A 22,373-nucleotide genomic window follows, 5' to 3' on the forward strand; every position below is an offset into this window, starting at 1 on the left:
AATAAAATAATAATAAATATAATATAAATACAGAGCCTTTATTATTGCGATGAGGGTGTCGGAGCCAACTAGCTTAATTAGCCGTTCAATAACCAGCCCAGACGTTTAACTAGCGGCCTGAAAGATGTTCAGCCAGTTGATTAAACAGCTACGCAAATTACTTGGATCAATGACGTTTCATTACTTGCCTAGCCTGTTGAGCCTGTGTTTTATTTATTTCTGCCAAATAATGACTATCGTACGAATGGCTAAAGCACTAGCCAGCCAGTTTATTAAATGTTGACACAAACACTACGCCTGAATATCTTTCAGGCCGTCAGTCAAACGGCGCCGTTTAGTTAAAGGCTAGGCTGCTAACTGAACGGCTAATTAAGCTAGTTCGCTGCGACAAGGGCATAAAGACGTCACGATACTCAATAATTTATTGATGTTTATTAAGATTTTTCGCATTACCTTAACACTGGCAGAGAGGCGAGTTCGTTTCCGTGGCGTGCTGGAAGCGGACGAGGGAGCAGCGGCGGGGGCAGCAACATCTTCAAGAGGAGAGCGAGCGCGGCTCCTATTCTTGCGGGAACTGCTTCGCTTTCTGAAGGTTTAATTTTTTTTCATATGCCTCTTTGTCTTTTGTTTCCATCTCCCATGAACGATACATGTTCTTTATAGCAAAACTATTCACAGTATTGCTTCAAAGCAAAGTATTCTTGCAATTTAAGTTTCGTTACGTCTTTTAGGGACAAAGATCTCTTTGTTCTTAAAACCATTTAACCATTAAATAATTTTGTCTATGTTAAACGATGTATAAAATGGTAGTGTGTGTTGAAATGATTAAAATAAAACAGTGGCGCTACAACATTATTAGGTTTGGGCCTCAGATATCTGTATCTGAGGATCATGTTTCATGATCATTTGTCAATCTAAAAGGCAAGTAGGTGATCAGCCTCTTGTTCCTGACACACGCCGCCGCGGCCGTCAACTGTTTGGGTCTAAGCCGGCTCCCACACTGTTTTCCTTCACCGTTAAAGCGAATATTAATGCATAGACAGAATATCCTATTGTGCACAGCTGGAGATCGAACCTACGACCTCATGGATGAGAGTCACACGCTGAAGCCACTAGGACAAAACTGCTTATTTTAGTAGAAAATTACTTGCTTAAAAATTGTCTTGTACCTGACACGTTCGGCGTGTTGCTGTTTCAAACGGATCTGAGTGAGCAGACCCACCAGTAACTCGTCCACATTGTGGTTGATGCCAACAGATGTCTCTATGAACTTGCACTCGTATGACGTAGCTAGAGTTTTGCCCTCTGAAACATTTTAAAGACAGATACAGCTCTCGTTCTGTTACTTGTATGGGTTAATACGTCAGGGTTATAAAAAATGTCAATGGTCTGGACTTCGTAGTGTTGTCAAATAAAATAAAATATGTCTCTATTGCATTTAATTTGACAACACTCTCTATCACAGAGCATAGTTATAATGTAAGCAGATTTATTGCAATTTTTCCCTCCCCCCCTCCTCTTGTCAGCAAAAGTAAGCAAAGCTCTCAATTATGGTAATGATTTACATAATCGTTTTAATTTTTGTAGGAATCCTCGAAAAAGCATTTCGTTTTCAAGCATAGATAATGTGTGGGTAAGGATAAGTATGTGTAAAAGAGTAAATGATCACCAAATAAGAAAATCAAAAACATACACCCAAATAGTGCTTACGTAATACTTGAACGGCCCCATATACTAAAAAAAGCTAGATTTATCACGTTTAATTCATTCATTTAATTGCTTTTTATTTCGGGGATTTTTATATATACCGTCAAAAACCCTAACGCGGTGAGGGTTTTCGACTTTAAAATCAAATAGAAAATAAATCTGGCAAGTACCTACAGACAGTAAACTGAACTGGCAGTACAGTACAGTACCACTGAAGATTTAAAAAAAAAATCAGCGGCCCGCCTAGTTATAGTGTTTCCTTATATCGTCGCTGTAGAATGATAGCTTCGAAAAAAATTTAAAAAATCCTTTCGTCAATCTTCGTTAAAATATTATTATGTGTTTTTGGCCATAGTTTTAGATGGTAAAAAGGACTTATTTATTAATAACATAAAAAAGTCCTAACTTCATGATTTTATCAGTTAAATGACAAAAGGTTTTTTGACATACGAAGTTATCATTCTACAGTGACGATGTTTCAATTTGTACTATAATAAAATTATGCCTAGAACATTCTGTCTATGAGCTGGTCAGCGGAAACTAACAAATGGAAATGCAAATAATAACTGTATAATAATATTTTTTTTCTAATATCGTCAAGACACAAAAGGGCGATTGTATTAGACATCCAAGCCTTTATAAAAGCTAATCAAGGACAGTTCTTTGATTTACAATTCAAATTATTTTCCAAAAATAACTTCGCAATTTAGGATTTTGCATTGAGATCGGTCGCAATGGAATTTGTAAAGTCAAGATATTATTTAAAATGTATTCGTATTTCGTTTCTAATTCAGAAATACATTAAAGATTTGGATAAAGTTTATTACCGTTTTTGTCGTCATGGTAATATAGTTTATAAATCTCCTTAATTCCTATTTTTACAATAACTTAATAATAATACAATAGAAAACTTCTAATATATAAAATCTCGTGTCACAGTGTTCGTTCCCATACTTCTTCGAAACGGCTCGACCGATTCTTATGAAATGTTTTATGCTTATTCAGTAAGTCTGAGTAACCCTTAAGTATAAGGGGGGACCACCCCAAAATTAATTTTATTATTTTTTAGAGAATTATTTTTGTTTTTTATTTTTTTATGATACAGCGTACAAAAATAAATACACCCCTCTACGATCAAACCCTAATTTTTATTTGTTAGTTAAGAACTTATAACTTGAACTCTGAGGTTTATATCGAGAAAAATAACAGAAAAACCTAAAAAGTTTTCATTCCGGAAAACTGAAGAATCTCTGGGGTAGCATATCAAAATGTTCCATGTTGGTATGTACTAAAATGATAGGCATTAAGGAGAAACGAAGTTCGCGGGGGCAGCTAGTCTTTAATATAAAAATTAAACTAAGAACGAAAAAAAACAATATATGTATTATATTGTATAAATACCGAGGGTAGGACGTAAGAATACGTCGATACATGGTTTACCGGGAGCATTTCCACACGGACGAAGTCATAGGAAGCGGTTAGTAAGCAATAAAGTGTCAGAATTGTTCTGTGTAGAAGGAGGTTACGACATTAAAACCTTTCATAAACTTTGTAATTATTTTGTAATAATGGGCTCTTATAACTTCGTCCGTCCATTAAGAAATTAGTTGTAAATTTAATTTTGTTCTTTTGTTTCAGTGTTATTTTTTCGTATTTTAGACACTGACAGTTGTAATACGCTTCTACGATATTTATCAACTTATGCCGGGTTTCCCGGGCATTTGTGCGTCCTCACGATGTTTTCTTGTAACACACGTAGTAGTTGGAGGAAAATGTATATTCGAAAGTTTTAATCTAACGCTATTATTATCAGAGTTTTTTTATGTAATAGGAGGCAAACGGGCAGGAGGCTCATCTGATGTAAAGTGATACCGCCACGCCCATGGACACTCATATTGTCAGACGGCTCGCAAGTGTGTTGTCGGCCTTTCAAGAATTGGTACGCTCTTTCCTGGAATGACTCTAAGTCAAATTGGTACGGAAATACTTCAGTGGGCAGCTGGTTCTACATAGTGGTGGTGCGTGACAAAAACTCTTCTTAAAAAACGCTCAGTTGCGGAACGATAGACGTTGAGGTGATACGGATGGTATTTTCTATTCTGTCTTCACGTCCGATAGTTAAACTCAGCTGCAGGTATTAGTCCGAACAACTCCTCTGAACACTCTCCATGGTAAATGCGGTAGAAGATGCAGAGAGACCCCACATCTCTACGCAACGCCAAGGGATCAAGCCACACGGAAAGTGACTGGTCGAATCGCTCTTCGTTGAATACGATCAAGCGGAAGGAGCTAGTACTGGGGAGCTCCCGCCCAGTGTATGTACCTTTTAACTCTATGTATAAAAAATTGTTGTCTGCAATATAAGTGTGTCTGGAATTTTAGGTCGACCGTAAGGGAAAATTATATGTTAATTGTATTTTATTAAAAATTATATGTCTTTTCTATAGACTGATTCATTTACAAAGCGCCTAAATCAAAGCCTAACTAGCTTTTCAATAATCAGAACTTTATTGACGTAAATGAAAAAACTCAACTCAAAACCCACAATACAGAAATTGTGTGGAGGCTAGCGACTGAAATATTTACAACTTTTTACTAATCAATGTGAAACAAGCTACGGAAGGAATAAATCTCATTTTCAAAGAAAACTTTAACAATGGTGCATTTCTATGTGATTTTTAGACGTAATTATAATAGTCCAGTGGGTAATGCCCTCAGATTGCATCTGTATCTTGATTTTTCATTTCATAGACAACTAGGTGATCAGACAGGAGGATCATGTCTTCGAGCTACGGATTTCACTTAAGATGTTTTCCTTCACCGTACGAGCGAGTGTTAAATGAGTACTTAGACAGAAAGCCCTTCCAGTTTCATTCGTAAACAGTCGGGGTTCGTACTTCAGGGGTGAAAGTCGCATGCTAAAGCCAACACTATTGCTACTGATTTTTTATGAAACAATAAATATGCGCAATTTATTATGGAATTAATTATAAATGTAATTCGAAACCAGTGAATGAGCAATTAATTGATGACGCGTAACTAAACGAAATAATTCATTACATTTTGTTAAATTTGATCGGCATTTTAATTAATTATTTAAGCTCAAACGGCTTAATTTGTTTTTGGGTATTCAACAAATATTTATGCTTAAAATGTATATAAATGTAAATAGAGAAAAGCAATTGATATTTTGATTTGATTAAAAAGTTATTGTGTTTTTTGGTAAATTACTTCTACAAGTAAATATATTACGTCTTCTATTATATAAAAGAAACAAACTTGAAAAGGCGAATAAAAGAAGTAACATAGTATAGTGCAGATAATATATGGATACAGAGAAACTTATAAAAGGGTTCTTGGTTATCAAGGAAAGTATACCATGCACATATATTATGCTCCGACCCAATCATACTCAAATAATAAATACTATTACAGTAAGCAGTTTCTTAAAATTTGTCAGCAATGAAAAAAAATAGCGAACCGTCAAAACATAGACAATAAACGTGTCCGTTTCAGTCCGTGTCTAGAGTCATCAGCCCTGCAATTCTGTAACTCACTTTTCGAACTCACACAGCGGTTTTCGCATCGGCGGTCGCTCTCAAATCAGTCGTGAAGCAGTCATTTTATGATTTGGCATTCTGATAAACAATAAACTACAAGCTCCCACCTTTTCAGAATGCCAAATCATAAAATGACTGCTTCACGACTGATTTGAGAGCGACCGCCGATGCGAAAACCGCTGTGTGAGTTCGAAAAGTGAGTTACAGAATCGCAGGGCAGGTCGCTTTAAATAAAAGCGAAATATTGAAATGTTTATTGCTATGTAAGGAATGAATGCAATGTAACTGTTGAAGAGATAACCTGCGTCTGGCTATACTCTCGGGGCGTAATTCGATGATTTAGGAAATCGCCACGCTTATTAAACTAAGAAAGCCTGAGTGATGAAAATGTACAGCCTTGGCTCGTACAATATTTTTTTAGTATTTTTGAGTCTTATTAAGATTCTTTGGCATTCTTTGCATTTTTCGTACATCTATAAGAATCTCCTAAAACTAGAATGAAATGAAACATTTTATACATAAACTAGTGGACCCGACAGACGTTGTCCTGCATGATATTTCAAGCGATTAGTAAAGCAAAGTATGAAAGTACCGACTGCAGCGCCATCTAGCGGGCTGATTTGTGAATCTAAACCATTCCCAGATCCCCTTGAACACACACCAGTCCAGTCGTTTGAGTGAAGTTCAGTGAAATACCCACTCATAGAAGAATTATATATATAAAGATAGGGCCACCAGTGTTCTAGTTATTTGTCCTTATTTTTAATATAAATATCTGTAAAAGCTTACCGTCCGTGGGCACAACCCGCGAGCGCGCCAGGTCCGCCTTATTCCCGACTAGTATCACAGCCCGGCGTGCCGTATGTCCCGCCGCCCATAATACCTGAAGACGCCGTTCCGCTTCAGCAAAGCTGGCTCGATCCGCAGTCGAATAGACTACGCAGTAGCCATGTGCGCAGCCCTCAGACTGAAAAAACAGTTTCTTTATTTTCTGGCCACACGCCGTAGATTTGTGGGTCTAAGGAGGCGCGGATTTATGGTATAAGGGAGTATCAAAGAAAAATCCATTGGTAACAGCCAGCGTACGAACGACACGTTTTCAGCGTTGAATCTAATATTATTTTTTTTTATGTAAAAGGAGGCAAGCGGGCGGGAGGCTTGCCAGAATTGGATATTGCCAGATTTGGACATTGCCAGAATTGGAACGCTCTTTTCTTGAATGACCCTAAGTCGAATTGGTTCGGAAATGAGGACAACAATGGTTATTAAGTTGCTCTATCCTGCCGATGAATTGATTTTTAAGCCTATATGACCTTTTACTAAAAATATTTTGTTTTCCCACGATCTACATATAATAATATTAAAAAGAAAAGATTTGTATATTTATAACTCAAAGACAGATTTGAAAAATTCCTTCATAGAATGCTACATTATGCCTGAGTAACATAGCTATATTGTTTCCAAAATATTTAAAATATATGCCCACTTGCCAGTCTTGAGATTTATATCAAAGTAAATATATTGGGAGGAGGCCTATGCAAAGCTTGGCAAACTGATGGGTTATCGGTGTCGACTCACTAGAGTTTAAGATTAAATTTATGTAAAAATCTGTCTGGCTAAGTAAAAGCTTATATTATTATATTATATATATATAATAAATTGTTGTTATCAAACTTACAATAAGATTGTCTGGTGGTGAGTCCAAGAATGTGATCTCCGACTCTTCTCCCGCTAGTAGCACACATACTGACTTCTCGCCTGACTCGTCATCTGTAGTTAAGTATTTTTAAATTTTTTAATGTTAGTAAAAGGTATGATTATATATATTTTATGATTCAGCGATGTGACTGCTTAAATAGGTAATCTCTTCTTGGAATTTTCTTGCTTTCTTGCCTTGTTGACTTCGTAATAAGTTTGTTCTAAGCTAAAAGTTCTTGAGTTCAATTCTTGGGAAAAAAACACTTTGTTTGAAATAGCACAGAACAGGCTTGTATAGTATTTAAACTTCATCTACCTCTATGGGAAGTTAAAATAAATGAAACAAATATGTTGTGTACAAAAAGATCGAGAACATTGACAAACATGGGTTTCAGTTCTATTTAAATCGGTAAAATTCCTTAATTGGTTAAAAACTGATTTGTTTATACGAGTATATTTGTATGGTTATTATATATATATATTAGTTTAAATTGGTTTTGGTTGATAGCCTCTACTGGCTATCGGAGTATTGTAGCTCAAACACTGTTTGATCTTTGAGTGAAGGATCGCGTAGCCATGGTAACAGGCCCTTTCCTCAACGTGTTCCAAATTCAAACGTTATTAATTTGCTTTAGGCGGACGTTCTCTGAAGTGAGCACTGAGGGGCGAAATGCTGCGAAAATGGACTAAATTAAAAACATTTTGTCTTCTCGATTTCGTTGGGTTTTGTTAATTGTTTACGGTTCATTAAATTGCGTATCATCTTGGTACTTAGGGTAAGATACAGAGCCGGGACTTAGCGCTCAACATGATTGAAGCCAGCCAGCCAACGTAAACTTAGATTATCTGTTTAAATCACAGCTATTTTTTTTGTTAACTTCCGGAATATTGCATTTCGCTGCATTAAAGGCGTCTTTCGTATGTCAACATGTCAACATTCCAATAGATTCCAATTATATATATCAAATCGTTATTTGTCTCGATGTGGCAGTCTTTCACCGTGGATTGCTAAAGCACTCGAAATGCCGATTTATTTCAGTAATTAATTTAAGAAATATTATTTAAATACTAGATTTGAACACTGTATTTTATATTCCTAAGGTTTCTGTAAGAATAGTTTATTAGAATAAATAAGAAATAAAAGAAAAAACTAAAAGTGCACTATCCCCACATTAGGTATCCCTGTGTCGTGGGCCAGTCTTTTCCATTTAACATATTACCGGTACTTAAGTCAAAGAGTAAATTTAGTTTTTAATAAAGTATTTTTTTAACTTTATTATCGTACAGAATACCCAGGAAAAAGTAAGCATGGTCGCCCTCTTGCACGGTGGGCCGACGAGCTTAAGAAAGTTGGTGGAGAGGATTGGGAGAAAAATGCTCAAAACAGAGAGAGATGGAGTCAATTGGAGGAGGCCTATACTCAATAAGAGGTCCTTGAAAAAACCGAATATATATATATATATATATATATATATATATATATATATATGTATGTATTTTGTGTGTGTGTGTATATTTTGTAACTTTTTGTAAATTTTATTTTGTAAATTTTTCAAGGAATAAATGAGGCTTAATTATTATTATTATTATTATTATCGTACAGAAATGGCTAAAACTTTTATATAAACTCACGTATTTTTATGTGTTGCAATAACTAACCTATACTAGTGTCGTAGGCGTGTAAATACTCCGAGGTCATGAACTGTCCCACAAGGCTTGATTTTCCTACGCCCGGCCCGCCCACCACCACCACTCGGTATGAACTGAGACCAGCAGACGAGTCCCTGTTTACAATACAATTGTATAAACACAATTTATTAAGCAACATTGTATTGATAAATATTCTATTGAACACCGAGTTTAAGCTAGATTTAAAAGTAAATATATTCAACTTTAAGAACTACTCGTACATGGCTACAAATGTATTATAAATAATATTAATAAAATATAACGCTATTAAAAAAATGTGGCGCTATAACCTCTTTAGGTCTGGGCCTTAGATTTTTGAATCTGTTACATAATCATTTTGAATAGTATGTGATCAGCCGCCTGTGCCTGACACACGCCGTCGACTTTTTGGGTCTAAGACATGTTGGTTTCCTCACGATGTTTTCCTTCATCGTTCGAGTGAAAGAAAGTCCAATGGTGCACAAGCGGGGATCGAACCTACGACGCTATTTGAAGGTTAGGTAAAAACATTACTGTAGCTTTCTAAGGCACATAATTAATGAAGAGTTCTTGAATACGATTTTTGCCAAAACAAAATTAAAAATCTCTCAATGGTATGGCTGTTCATTTACCATAATGGTAGTATAATTAAAAATCAAATAATATTATGTTGTTAAACCTAGTTATTTTTTTTTGTTTAACCTGGAAGATGCCAGCGAACAAGGAGCAGACGCTCTGGTTACAGCTTCCGTACTGGAGGCGCTGGATGCTACCGATGTGTTTGACCTGGACCTTCTGGATCGCAGAGAGTCTCCACGATTCACCACTCCCTTACCTGCGAATTTATTTCGTCCTATTGTAATGGCAACACACAATACAAAAAAATTAGTGTCCTATAGTTTTCTGAATATTTCACATAAAAATACAAACTTACAGTGTCCGACTAGCAGTGTGTAATATGTGTTTTCTTATGTGCAAGGATTTAAGTATATACGAGCTCGTATAGCAGGTATTAGGAAAGTTGTCTCAGACCTTTGATTCCATATTAAGGCGTAATATATATTGTAATGGAAGTAAATGAAGAAAAACAGTCGTGGATAGAGATATTTGGAAAAAGCTGGAGGAAGTCATTGAAAAGGTTCCGATTGATGGTACAGAAGGAAGTTAGGATGTGGAGTAGAAAAAAAACCAAATTAAAACTGTATTATTCAACAATTGTAATAGTTGATATAGGAAATTGATTTTTATAAATAATGCTTAAAGTATAAAGGATAGTAAGAATTAAACCGGCTCTATTGTCAATCAACTCGAAAATACTGTTTCTATATCGGTTTTGTATATTATCTTAAAATCTTTTTAACGACAAAACATCTAAATGTTTAATCTATGTATAATATATTAATTTTGAGTGAAAAAACAACTTAAACTTAGACTGTATAATAGAATTGCTAAATTAAAAAAGATGTTAAAAACGGATTAATAAGTTCACTAAGCAAACCTAACCAACAACCAGACATAAAAATTACTGCCCAATAATATCGTAATAACATGCCTCCACTATTTTAGCGTCAACTTGTTTAAGCTATCGCGGTATATGTTTAAAAAAAGTATTAAGATTATCCATAGCGCTAAATCACCTGCAACGCACAACGACCAATTTTGAGTATAAGTGCGGAAACTGAGTCCACCAACCTATAACCTATAACCCTGCATCATGAGCATACCCCTCATACACCTTCACGTACATACACTCACTATTACACCATCACACCACATAGCCGAATTAGGTATTACTTAGTTAAATGTAAATAATATTTTTTACTGATTTTGCCTTTTGTAAATGTGTGAACCTTTTTGCATATACAGTAGAACCTCGATAAGATAAAGTCCAAGGGAAACACAAAATATTTTATGTTATAGAGGTTTTAAGTTATCAAGGTTCCATGTTAGGTAAAGGTTAATATAGAGGTATGTACATGTTTCTATGTACCCTTGCTCCCATTTTTACTTGAATGCATCAGAAGGATGGAAAATTAAATATGTAATCATATTTATTCACATTACTTACATTACATAAAAATAAAACAACAACTAAAGGTTTAGTCTACTTAAAAAAATCTGTGATTTTCGTTTGTTTTAAAAAATTCACTGTTTCTAAATCGATTTGATTTTCAATGACAAATAGAGTGGAGAATACATTAACACATTAACTTATGATGCAAGTAAGTCGTTGTCACAAAGCTAACCGCCGCAAAGCTTTGAAGAATTTAGATAAAGCAAATCCATTACCTATTGTATTGTTTACGTTAACAATACATTAGTAAACACGTGCAAGCAATAAATACCGAAACCATTTGTTTTGACACCCTTTCAAAATGACTCATTCACAAACAATTTTATGTTTTAGAGGTTGTGGAAACATTTCTTTTAGTTACTGAGGGCCTATACAGAGATTATTTATTTAAGTTATAGAGGTTGCGTATTTTAAGTTATAGAGGTTTTGGGCTCTGATGGGAAGGGAACATAGTATTTTTTGAAGTAACAGAGGTTTTTATGTTACCGAGGTTTACGTTATCGAGGTTCTACTGTATTATGTATTCCATGTTTGGCTATATCTTTAGTATAATTGTGTTTTCTTATATTATATTTATACTAGCGACCCGCCCCGGCTTCGCACGGGTGCAATGCTGATACTAAATACACTACAGAAAAACAGTGAACTAAGGGTATTAAATATATAGCACTGAAAGAATGATTAAAATCGATCCAATAATTTTCATTTATTCATTACTGCCCGTGGCCCGCACGCGTTAAATTTGGATATTTTAATAATTCTCGTAGGGCCTGCGTTTGCAATGTGAGCGGAAAAAATTTAATAATTTACGACATCACATTAGAAACCTCAAAAATAACGGTATTTCTCCACTATTTAGTGGATGTTATTATACATAATATAAACCTTCTTCTTCAATCAATCTATCTATTAAAAAGAAACATCGAAATCCGTTGCGTAGTTTTAAAGATTTAAGCATACATAGGGGACATAGAAAGCGACTTTGTTTTATACTATGTAGTGATTATCAGTAGGATTACGAAATAAATAAACGTTTAAAAACTATTTCTACAATAAACGTTTAAGGTGAAATTATTATATTTCAGTCAGAAGTAATATATTTTCGTATCCATTCTGAATTAACGAGTTACCTGTAATACTAAAATGCCGTAACCGATAGTATTCCTCTTCGACACCAGTGTTTGGCATAGATGCAACCCTGGCCCTCTGTTGTGGCAGCCCAAGGAGTTGTCTTTCACCAGTGCGTGACCTTGCTGCTTTGACAGACTGGGATCTTGAGTGGTGGGGACTGCCATACCTAAGGAAAAAATATACTAATTTAAATTTTGATACAACGCCGTTCCAATGGACAAAAAACAATAGATGCTAAAGATATTATATTTAGTTATATGTAGACATGGAAAAATTAATCTGGAATTGTATAGGAAAAACACAATTGTATGGCAATCAAGGCTTATAATAATTTACCAAAAACATTAAAAGATCTTCCTACTAGAGTTTTGTACAAGGTTGTAGTGATGATCTGGTAAACTTTGTATCATCTACATATACTTGTGTCAAAAGTTAATACAAAATTAAAAACAGACCAAGTAACAGTTAATTTCAAAAAAATATGATTTATGATTTTAGAAAATACAAGAATAAATTTCTGAAACACAAAAGATATGCAAACACAAAAATACTTCTTAGTTCGGAACAGTTTTGATTGAAAAATTCAATTTTCGTTTTAACTTAATTATTATTTATATTTCCCATCGATTAAACCTTTCCTGAACTTCCACAAATATTTCAAGATCATAATTAGTTAAATCGATCCCCGATCCCGAGTTTTAGTAAGACAAGCGAACAGCAATTCATTTATATACTCGTATATATATATACATAGATATCCGATATAATACTTATGAAGATGATATTTCTGATAGGTCCAAACATGTCTCGTTTATTTTCCTTTAAGACATTTTAAGGTTATGTATGTATTAATATTTAAATATTGTGTATTAGTACACTTGAAAGGAAATTTAACAAAAATCAAAATTTCTTTGACAAAAATGCAAAAATTTCCACGTATCACGTCGTTTTTAATTTTAATCATATTCCGTCGCTAAGTAGCCCTTAGCTATAAAAAAGGTTATTTTTATACCTACTTATCTTTGACCTATTTTTAAAGATTTCTTGATAGTTCTGATAAGACGTTCATTCTTGACTTTTTGAGACGCTATAAATTGTATTGAAAAAGTGTTTCAGTAGATTCATAATAATAAGGACCGGTAAAGCTGATATTTTATAGGTTTCATCAATAACGTAATGCCTCTTTGTAGAGACTTGTAGGAGTAGACTGTCAAGACGTTTCGAGAGTTCATTTTTAATTTGTTGGTTAAAACTTATAATAATAATGAAACAATATTTACTTTGTAAAGTATTACTTATACTATTTTTAATTATTGTGAATGTGAAGACTACGTGGATCATTGTTTTTTATTTATTTTATCCTTTTCTCAGTTTTAGTCATAGTCTGACAGTTTGAGTAATTTATGCGGCCTACCCAAATGTATTTTCTTTGGCATTGTTCGTCGAATCGTTAAGCTCCTTAAGTTTTGAGTTGAGCTGCACGATTACTGACAAATGCGTGCACTGACTTGACAGGTCCACTCAATCTGTGTGGTTCTTTCCTCAAAAGACCATTTCAGACTGCAGTCTACATGGTCTTCACATAATCTTGTTATGTCTGGACTTTAAAAGAGACTGTGACCTCTGAGTTTGTTTCGGCGTTTCTTCTCAGAGTAGTCAGATAGGAAACATCGATCACATCTAGTTAAAAAAAAAAATATGTTTGACGTGTAAAAGTGTTTGTACAAACCTACTTACAGGAATAAATCATTTATCATTATCATTTAAACGTGCACAGCGTACAGCCGGTGGATCGCCAGTGCCCTGTCTTGAGACCCTTCAGAATAAAGGCACTTAGGTCCCCATTTATAATTTTATAATTATAATTATAGTCTATGTATTATTCGTGTCCTGTCACTGCAGCCCTGCGATTCTGTAACTCACTTCACGAACTCACACAGCGGTTTTCGCATCGGCGGTCTCTCTCAAATCAGTCGTGAAGCAGTCATTTTATGATTTGGAATTCTGATAAACAATAAAGAACAAGCTCCCACCTTTTCAGAATGCCAAATCATAAAATGACTGCTTCACGACTGATTTGAGAGCGACCGCCGATGCGAAAACCGCTGTGTGAGTTCGTGAAGTGAGTTACAGAATCGCAGGGCTGTGGTGTAGTGGTTCGATGTTGGAATACTCCATTAAAGTACTATAAGAAATCCCACACGCGAAAAGTAATCAAGAAGTTTGGGTAAATTGATATATGTAAGAATGTTTCAATTGCCCTAAACGCCATTTTCTTAATGAATGTCTCGAATAAGAATCGCGTGACAGGGGTGAATTTGTATTTGTGAAGGGGTTTATTGGCTATTAAAGTAATATTGCATGTCAACAAGTTTGTTACAACGAGCACGGCAATTCGACACTTGTTCGAATCGTTAGTGTTAGTTTATTTTTGACTTCATTGGAATATTATGGGCGCAAAGTGTAGAAATAGATAAAAATATTTTAAAGTTCTTATTATTATAAGAACTACTTATATTTTGTTTTAAAATAAAATTCTCTCAACTCTAAGGTTAAATGGGGTTAATTTTTTTAAACAAGTAATAATTTATTTGTGTAATTTTTAATTCCGTACAATTGTGACAGCTATAATTTTTTGACATATTAGGTTACAAAACTTTCTGGCCGGGCACATTTTTCAATTTCAATACGAGTCTAAACATCTGAGTCAATACATACATTTTATTTGTTACTGAATGTATCCATTTTATTAAGTGCGGTACTCCACATTAAAAGTGGTTTTACGGCAAATAATAAATAATTACTTCCCTTTTCATCACAAACAGTAAAAAACGCACAAGTAAAGATAACATTTTTTTTAAAGGTTTACTAAACCTGTAATTAGTAGACAGTGATGCAAGCTAAAGAATAAAATAAAGTAACTAAAGTTAATTCGATATCTTGTTTGTGATATTGAAATATTTGTTATTTTTGTATTAGGTCACTTGTGTAAGTTAATATTTAGCTATACCTTTTTGTAGGTAAAACATAAAAAATACGTAGCATTTTATTTTTTATTGTCCTCAAATGGGTCGAATTTGTCCCTTTTTCGGTGAAGAACTTTTTTATTGCAATACCTATGAAATGTCAGAATTCTATGGAATGAAAAATCAGAGTTTAGCATCATCACGTGAACGTTCCTCCCTCCTTATTAAAAAAAAATTGAAAAGGCCTGTAGCAACTCAAAACTATTTAAATAAACATTTTCTTAAACAAGTTTTCGATGTCAGAATAATGCAATATTCTAACAAAATATGTCAAATTACTTTAACTGTATTATACAATTTTCCAATCAATTTTATACAAAAGTTTTACCCTCAATTATGGGACATACTTATGAGTAAGCTTGTATTGCTACGCTTGAATTGAATTAAGCACCGATATACCAAATGATTGATGTGAGACAGATTCTTAATCGAGTTGGGAGTTACACTAAACTCCGAAGCTCTTTGATAAGCTTTTGAGTTAGGGAATTAATGCTGTGCGCCCACGTATGGGATAATACAAGCATTTAGTATATTTTCTTATAGGTAAAAGGCACATAATTCTTAATCCAGATATTGGAAACATTGCAAATTTAATTCGTTTAACAAATGTGGATGTGAAACTCCACCATGAGTCATTATAATATATATGGACTATATAAGGAAATCGTTTATTAAAACCTAAACATAACAATCATATATACAGTATATACAATTTTCTTAACCTACATAGTACTATTAAAAATAATTAAAAATTGATAAATAGAAAATTGTTTTTTTTTTAAATATTGATCCCTGTGCCAGTGTACCTTTAACGCTATACTTATTAATAAATTAGTAGAGTATATTAATTTATTTACTGTTTTTTTTCATATTAAGTCTATATTTATCAGTATATTTCTGTTTGTATTTCTACTATATATTTTTTCGTATCTGTGAAGCAATTTAAGGAATCTAATTTACTTGGACCTTTTATATGTATTGTATTTGTGATACGTATTATCCTTTTTCTTCTTAAATAAATATTAATATAATGAGTTAAAACTCAAACTCAAAAAACTATAAATAGTTAATGATTTTAATTTTTTATACCTACTTTATCTTCCACCATAACACCAACTAAACATTTCGATAGAAAATATGAAAAACAACCTAAAACAAATAATGGACAATGCAACTCTGAATATGTATGGTGTGCAAAGTATTACATCTGTGGGCAAGTCATGTACATAAATCGTACAAACCAAAAGATCATAATTATCACGCAACGAGCTATATTTTTCATTGCAAGCTTTAGTAGGAGACTCCCTAATATAATTTAACACATTATTTCACAATAGAAGTAGATATATATGTAGTACATATATATAAGGCCGTGCTCTCTAATTGAACGAAAGTAAATAACGCCTGCGTAACTCGCAAGTAATTAAATGTTGGGGGAAATAATTACTTCGCAATTACGACGTTAAATGATTTCATTCAACAAATACACATGGGAATAATGGTCTTGTTATTGTGTATATAAGAAAGTACAGCTTTGGAAAAGAAAAACACAGATACAGAATACAATTCAGAGAATAAAGAAACAGGTTGCGCATGGTGATAGAGCGAAGGCGAAGTTTTTGGTCTAGACTAGACTGGACTAGATCCAATTATAGACACGGATGGCACGAATGTAAAATGAAAGGATTTTAAAAAATCAGTTTTTATGGACTAATTAGATAATGTGTCCCAAATATTTGTGCTTATACCAAGGGCGGATTCAGAAGAGATTTACCTCGCACCCTGAACGCCCGCACGACAGACTGATTTATTTAATCGCACACTGGTTGAATTCACAAGGATTGTATCATTTAAAATTTGCTATAAAAAGGTTTAGGTTTTTTATTTTTTGCTTTGGTTATGTTTGTATGTTCTAAGTTTAAATTTTGTATTAATAAGTTTTTTGTTGTATTAAAAAGATTTGTTGTATTAGAAAATGAGCATTCTGATGAACGAGCTAGGTCTGGATGTCCATAGTTGCTCCCCTTACACTTTAAAAAACAATGTCTAGTTTTTGTAATTTTAATTGTTTTGTTTGATATTTGTATTATCTCTTCGTGTATGACATGTTTACCTATAAGTGTTTGTCACATTAAAAATTTAATTTAATTTTCTTATACCAATGTATCAACCTTTGGATAGCTTTTATCAATAATTAAAAGAAAACGTTTGTATACACAATCTAGAAAATCATAAAAAAAGCCTTTTATCCATATCTCCATATTTCCTAAGTATATTAAAAAAAGTGCGTGCGGACAAAGTACACATGTCAGAAGTGAAATTTATTTGGAAAACTATTTGTTTTTTAATTTATTTCTTCGATAATAAAAACACGTGGCGTTTTAATTTACAAATCGTTCACACTAATTTTTCAAAAATTCTCTTCACGAAATTTTAATTTTAAAAATAGAATTTCTATAAGGTAATTCGCCCTTCTCACTCTCTTTCAATCGGTCTCAATCGCTCTTACCCTTTTCTTCGACAAAAACGCTGCACAACTTCGTGACGTTTTCGTCAAAATTTACCCTGATGCGCCTAAAGAAGTTTCACTTCAAAATAATTAGACAGCTGGACGCGCCTATGTCATAGCATGGTTGAGACTACTTCCGTATATCACAATTAAATATTTTGACGTACGTAGTAAGGAAGCGCTGTCTCATATCTGTCATACCCTTAGCACTATGAATCACTCAATATACAGTCGTGTAAAGTATCGACTCTGATACAATACTCCCACAAATCGAAGTGTGTCTCAGAAGTATTTATGTTGCAGCAAAGACAACAAACACTTGCATATAGCAAAGGTAAACGATTACCAATTATAAACTGCCTGCGGTCGTTGTTGTTTATATTAATTGAAATCCTCGCAAAAGCCACTGAAATCAACAATAAACGCTAATTATACCTTTAACAAAAGAGATTAAAGCTTTTATTGAAGAAAATTGTATAAACAATTTTCAGCACATTTTCACGTTGATTAATTTCGTTGGGACCGTAAATTGCGTATATTTAATTCATAGTAAACAAGCAAATTGAATATGGTAAATAAGCTTGTTATGAACAGTGCCTATGGCTAGGTTTCTTGTTTACTACGATTTCTGAAAAGTGTGAAAAACATAAGGAAATTTAATGTAAATTTCGTTGCAGTAATATGAAAATACAGAATCACAGTACAATTAAAATAGTTAAATAAAAAGGAGGGCAACTAGCAGCCTTATCGCTTTAGAGCAATCTCTTCCAGGCCACTTATTATGTTATGTTAACAATGAAATTGAAGGGAAGAGCAGCGTTGGCCTAGTGGCTCCAGCTTTGACTCTCATCTTTGAGGTCGTAGGTTCGATGTGCACTAATGAACACGAACGGCGAAGGAAAACATCGTGAGGAAATCGGCTTGCCTTGAATCCAAAGTTGACGGCGTGTGTCAGGCACACGAGGCGGATCATCTATTTGCCCATTAGATTGACAAATGGTGATGAAATAGATAGATAACTGAGGCCTAAACCTATAAAGGTTGTAGCGCCGCTGACACTGACAATTTTTTTTTACAATGTAACTTAATTCATGTTTTTACGTGTATACGTTAAAAACGTAATGTAATAAATTTTTATCTACGAAACGCAAATTCGAATTACTTACAAAAGGTCTGTTATCTTTTCCTTTTTCTCTTTATCTTTTTCTTTGTTTTATTTAACAATTTGTTTACACCTCTGAAGTATTCAGGATTATGGGGGCGAGATAAAAGGTATTTTAGCCTAATTCAACATATAATTTTTTCGTGAAATTTTTGTGATATATTTTGTGAATTAAAATAAATACTTAAATTTTGTATAGGTATGCCGCGTATGAGTCAACGTATCCAGTTCTTGTGAAGAAAGAAGACAGGTAGATAGAGAGATATTTTTATAGAAGATAAAAGATATAAAAAAAGGCTTTATTATATACTACTAGTTAAATCTTTAACTAATATACTAAATAAATAAGGTGAATTAAAAAAAAACCGCACAATCAGCCATATCAAACTAGCATGCAAGTGTGTTATTATAATTAAAAGCAATTCAATTATTTATTGTGTAAAGTAAGTATATCTAAGTAAGTATTTCAGAACTTTTAATCTAAGAACTCCCTCAAATCATAGAAGCAACGTGACAAGTAATAATAAGAATATATTACTTGATAAGTATTACAACGCAAGTTACAAAGATGAAAAACTTGGGTTGTACAGTTTCTGTCTCCATTCTATCATACCTTTCCCAAATTATGTAATAATTATAGCTGCATTTTCAAAAATAAATTCACATTTACCAAACCTACCTTTTATCAAACTCGTGCAAATCTTCCGAAGTGAACTGACTGGTAACGTCTAACAACTGCTGGATGTGATCACAGGCCCTGCTATTCCGTCTAGCGTCTTCTCCGTCTCTGATGAGGATGGTCGAACATCCACCGTAGTCTAGGGAGAGGGAAGGCTGCTGCACGACGATGGTGGTACGACCAGCCGGCATAGAAGATGCTGAGTCCAAAGGATTTGCCGTAACGTGGACTTGAGCTGCTAGAAAATGATATGTATCTTGTATTAGTAAGATGGAGTAGCATTATTTTTTTAAAATAAATAATACCTATTCTACTCCCCTCTGCCATTGTGTCCAGGAACTTTTTCTATCTCTAAACTTCACGTCACACGTCTCGCGAAATACGCCCCGGCTACATCGGTAATATTTTTATTTACAATATTAGGAGTAGTATTATTATTTAAGCCGAATTTACGAAACTAGTGTTATGCATGTTGGAATGAGTTTCATGAAAATAGTTGCAGCACGTGTGAAACTACTTTAACAAAAAAAATAGTGTCGTGAAATCAACAGTATCACCAACGACATGGCTCTGTCAACATTAAAGCTTCATTTTGCGATGCAGAACGTCGTGGTACAGATGTTAATATATAAAATTCGAAAATTATATTTTTATCAACTGACCAACGTTGGTTTGCCATTTTGGCGGTCATTTAGCTGCACGATGCACTCAAACACACACGTCTGCCCTGTGCAAATGCTTTCGCGACACTAGTTTCGTGTCGCGTTTTCATCGTGAAAGTAGTTGCGTGACATTAGTTTTACAAAAAATATGCGCATGGCACGAAATTTATCCAGTGTCGCGAAACCGATGCATGCATTATGAAACTGTAAATTTACACGTGAAATTGTTGATGAAATTTATGTCATAAAACTAATTCCGAGCCACTAGTTTTGTAATGTAAATTCGGCTTTATTGTATAGTTTTACTTGGATAAAAATGTAAATAAATATTTTTAATATGGCTAAAATATACCAAATAAGTTTTTAGGTAGAAAAAAAAAAATCATTTTAAGTAAATTAAAAAGAATGTCAGCCCAGATGGACTGGCAATGTGCGCCTGAGATTTCTCGACTTAACATACCAGTAGATTGTCGTCTTGAAGATGCTGGTGGAACGGAATGCTGGTGGGTTGATCTCCTTCTGGTAAAGACTTCTGTCCCCTCTAGTTGCTTCCGCAGCCTCGCCACTTCATCCTTATAATATTCCTTGTCTTTCTTGACCCTGGGCTCACTTCCTCTCCTTACAGCTTCGGGTTCAAAATTGAAGTGCGTTTCGTATTTTGTTTGTGTAACTTTTGGACTTTTTGGTGGTTCTATTTTGTCATATTGCATTGACGTAGAGGGCGCTGTTAGGTCGGGATTCGGTTGGCTTACTTGAGTTTTATTACGGGGCTGGGAAAATAAGATAAATGTTAGTTTTGATTTGAATAGTGCAAAGCTAAGAGTGCAATTCTCTATTATGATCCGCGTTTAATTCCAATCTGAATCAATAAATCAAATCAAAGTTTAAAGGTAATGGTATACGAAATATATATAATGTTCTTTAAACGTCAATAAATATACATTTACAGTCAATTGTCAAATAAAGGGGGCGACTTACGAACTTAAGAGAAGAACTGGTAAAAATCTCTCCGTCTCTGTTTTCAATGCTTATTCAAAGGAATTTATTTTATTAGGATATAAAAAAGGAAGGTCTTAGAACCTTTAAGCTAATAAAGCGTCTGCTTAAATACCTACGCTGCTTTAATGAGTACTATTAGAGATTATACTGTCCCATATACTGGCTGAGCTTAGTTTTAAAATTCGGTTATTTTTATGCTCGCTAGAGGCACTGGCCTAGATTCCCACGTAAGCTACCACGTTCGTCTATGAATAATAACACATTATGTATCTTAGGTGATATCAGCCCATTGCTTGGTATAAAGCGAAACATTTAGTTCTTATCTAACGGGCCGAGGGCACGTAGAAAAATCACCTTGATTATTTAAAAGTAACTAAAATCATATTTCGAGTTTTATTATATCTTGCTAAAAACCTCTGAAATACATTTTTTTGAAGACTTAGACCGGTGTATTAAAACAAATATATTTCTGACCTAAATCACGTTTATTTAATATTTTATGATATTTATTTATTTCGTAATCCTAACAAAAAGTATATAAAAAAGGGTGCGTGTACTTATGTACGCGCGTAAGAAGTTATACTTCTTTGGCATTATTAAAAATAGATTTTGATTGCATGCAAATAATTAATTACAATTAAATAATCAAAGACTGGAATAGGAGTCATTATAGTCAATAAAGTTCAGTTTACATTTGAAATATTAAATAAATAAATATTTATTATTATTCTCTTACATTAAGTGTAACATAAATTCTATTAATATTCGAATGTTGTTTTTAAATTATGTCCAATGCCGTAGTATCTTCCGTTGGCAACTTCATTCTGTTAATTTTGTGTCATGGTGCGCGCGCATCGCAAAATTTCACTCTCATCAATTTTTCATAACGCGCCTAAAGAAGTATAACTTCAAAAGCATATAATTACAATAAAAATATAGCCAAAGATGGAATACATAATATTTACGAAAAGGTTCAAACATAAGGGAAAATACAATAAAAATTATTCAATACATTTAACTAAGTAATAACTTATTTGGTTGTGATGTGTGATGGTGTAAAAGTGAGGGTAAGTACGTAAAGGTGTGTATGTGGGATGTGCTCATGTTGCAGGTGATTTTGCGCTATGGATATTCTTAATACTCCTTTTAACCATATTCCGCGATAGCTTAAACAAGTCAAGGCTTAAATATTGGTCGTCGTTTGTCTGGGCTGCGTGATACAAAATTTTTGAATTTTTTGCATAGTTAGTGTTTATGTGATATGATATATGTTATATAATAAACTTTATTTTAATATGGGAATGTATAATTGTTGAAAAACATTCTGTATTGTTAATATTTTATTACAAAATGAAATACGATCAAATTTATCAATTATAGAATATTCTGTTTTCGAATTTAAGTTCCCATTTTCATAGGTTAACCGTAATATGGCCGATGTTATAGGCATTTCGCTCCGACTTTTATAAATTAGAACATTACTGAGCCAAGATCAAAG

General features: G+C 33.7%; 1 protein-coding gene across 3 annotated transcripts in view; it reads right to left on the reverse strand.

Annotated features, from left to right (window-relative positions):
• The window catches only part of LOC125050094, a 127,694-nt gene that overhangs the window by 4,418 nt on the left and 100,903 nt on the right, over window positions 1–22,373 (reverse strand). For 2 of the 3 annotated variants that reach the window (XM_047649690.1, XM_047649691.1), the window contains 9 exons: window positions 20,337–20,646; window positions 19,215–19,452; window positions 11,838–12,004; window positions 9,336–9,468; window positions 8,625–8,749; window positions 6,946–7,037; window positions 6,057–6,234; window positions 1,170–1,305; window positions 454–586 (listed from right to left, as the gene is read on the reverse strand). In XM_047649690.1, coding sequence (XP_047505646.1) covers window positions 454–586; window positions 1,170–1,305; window positions 6,057–6,234; window positions 6,946–7,037; window positions 8,625–8,749; window positions 9,336–9,468; window positions 11,838–12,004; window positions 19,215–19,452; window positions 20,337–20,646 — 1,512 coding nt within the window. The remainder of the gene's footprint in view (window positions 1–453; window positions 587–1,169; window positions 1,306–6,056; window positions 6,235–6,945; window positions 7,038–8,624; window positions 8,750–9,335; window positions 9,469–11,837; window positions 12,005–19,214; window positions 19,453–20,336; window positions 20,647–22,373) is intronic. The other variant, XM_047649692.1, reaches the window with a different exon arrangement.

The sequence above is a fragment of the Pieris napi genome, chromosome 6, assembly GCF_905475465.1.
Source record: "Pieris napi chromosome 6, ilPieNapi1.2, whole genome shotgun sequence".
NCBI lineage: Eukaryota > Metazoa > Arthropoda > Insecta > Lepidoptera > Pieridae > Pieris > Pieris napi.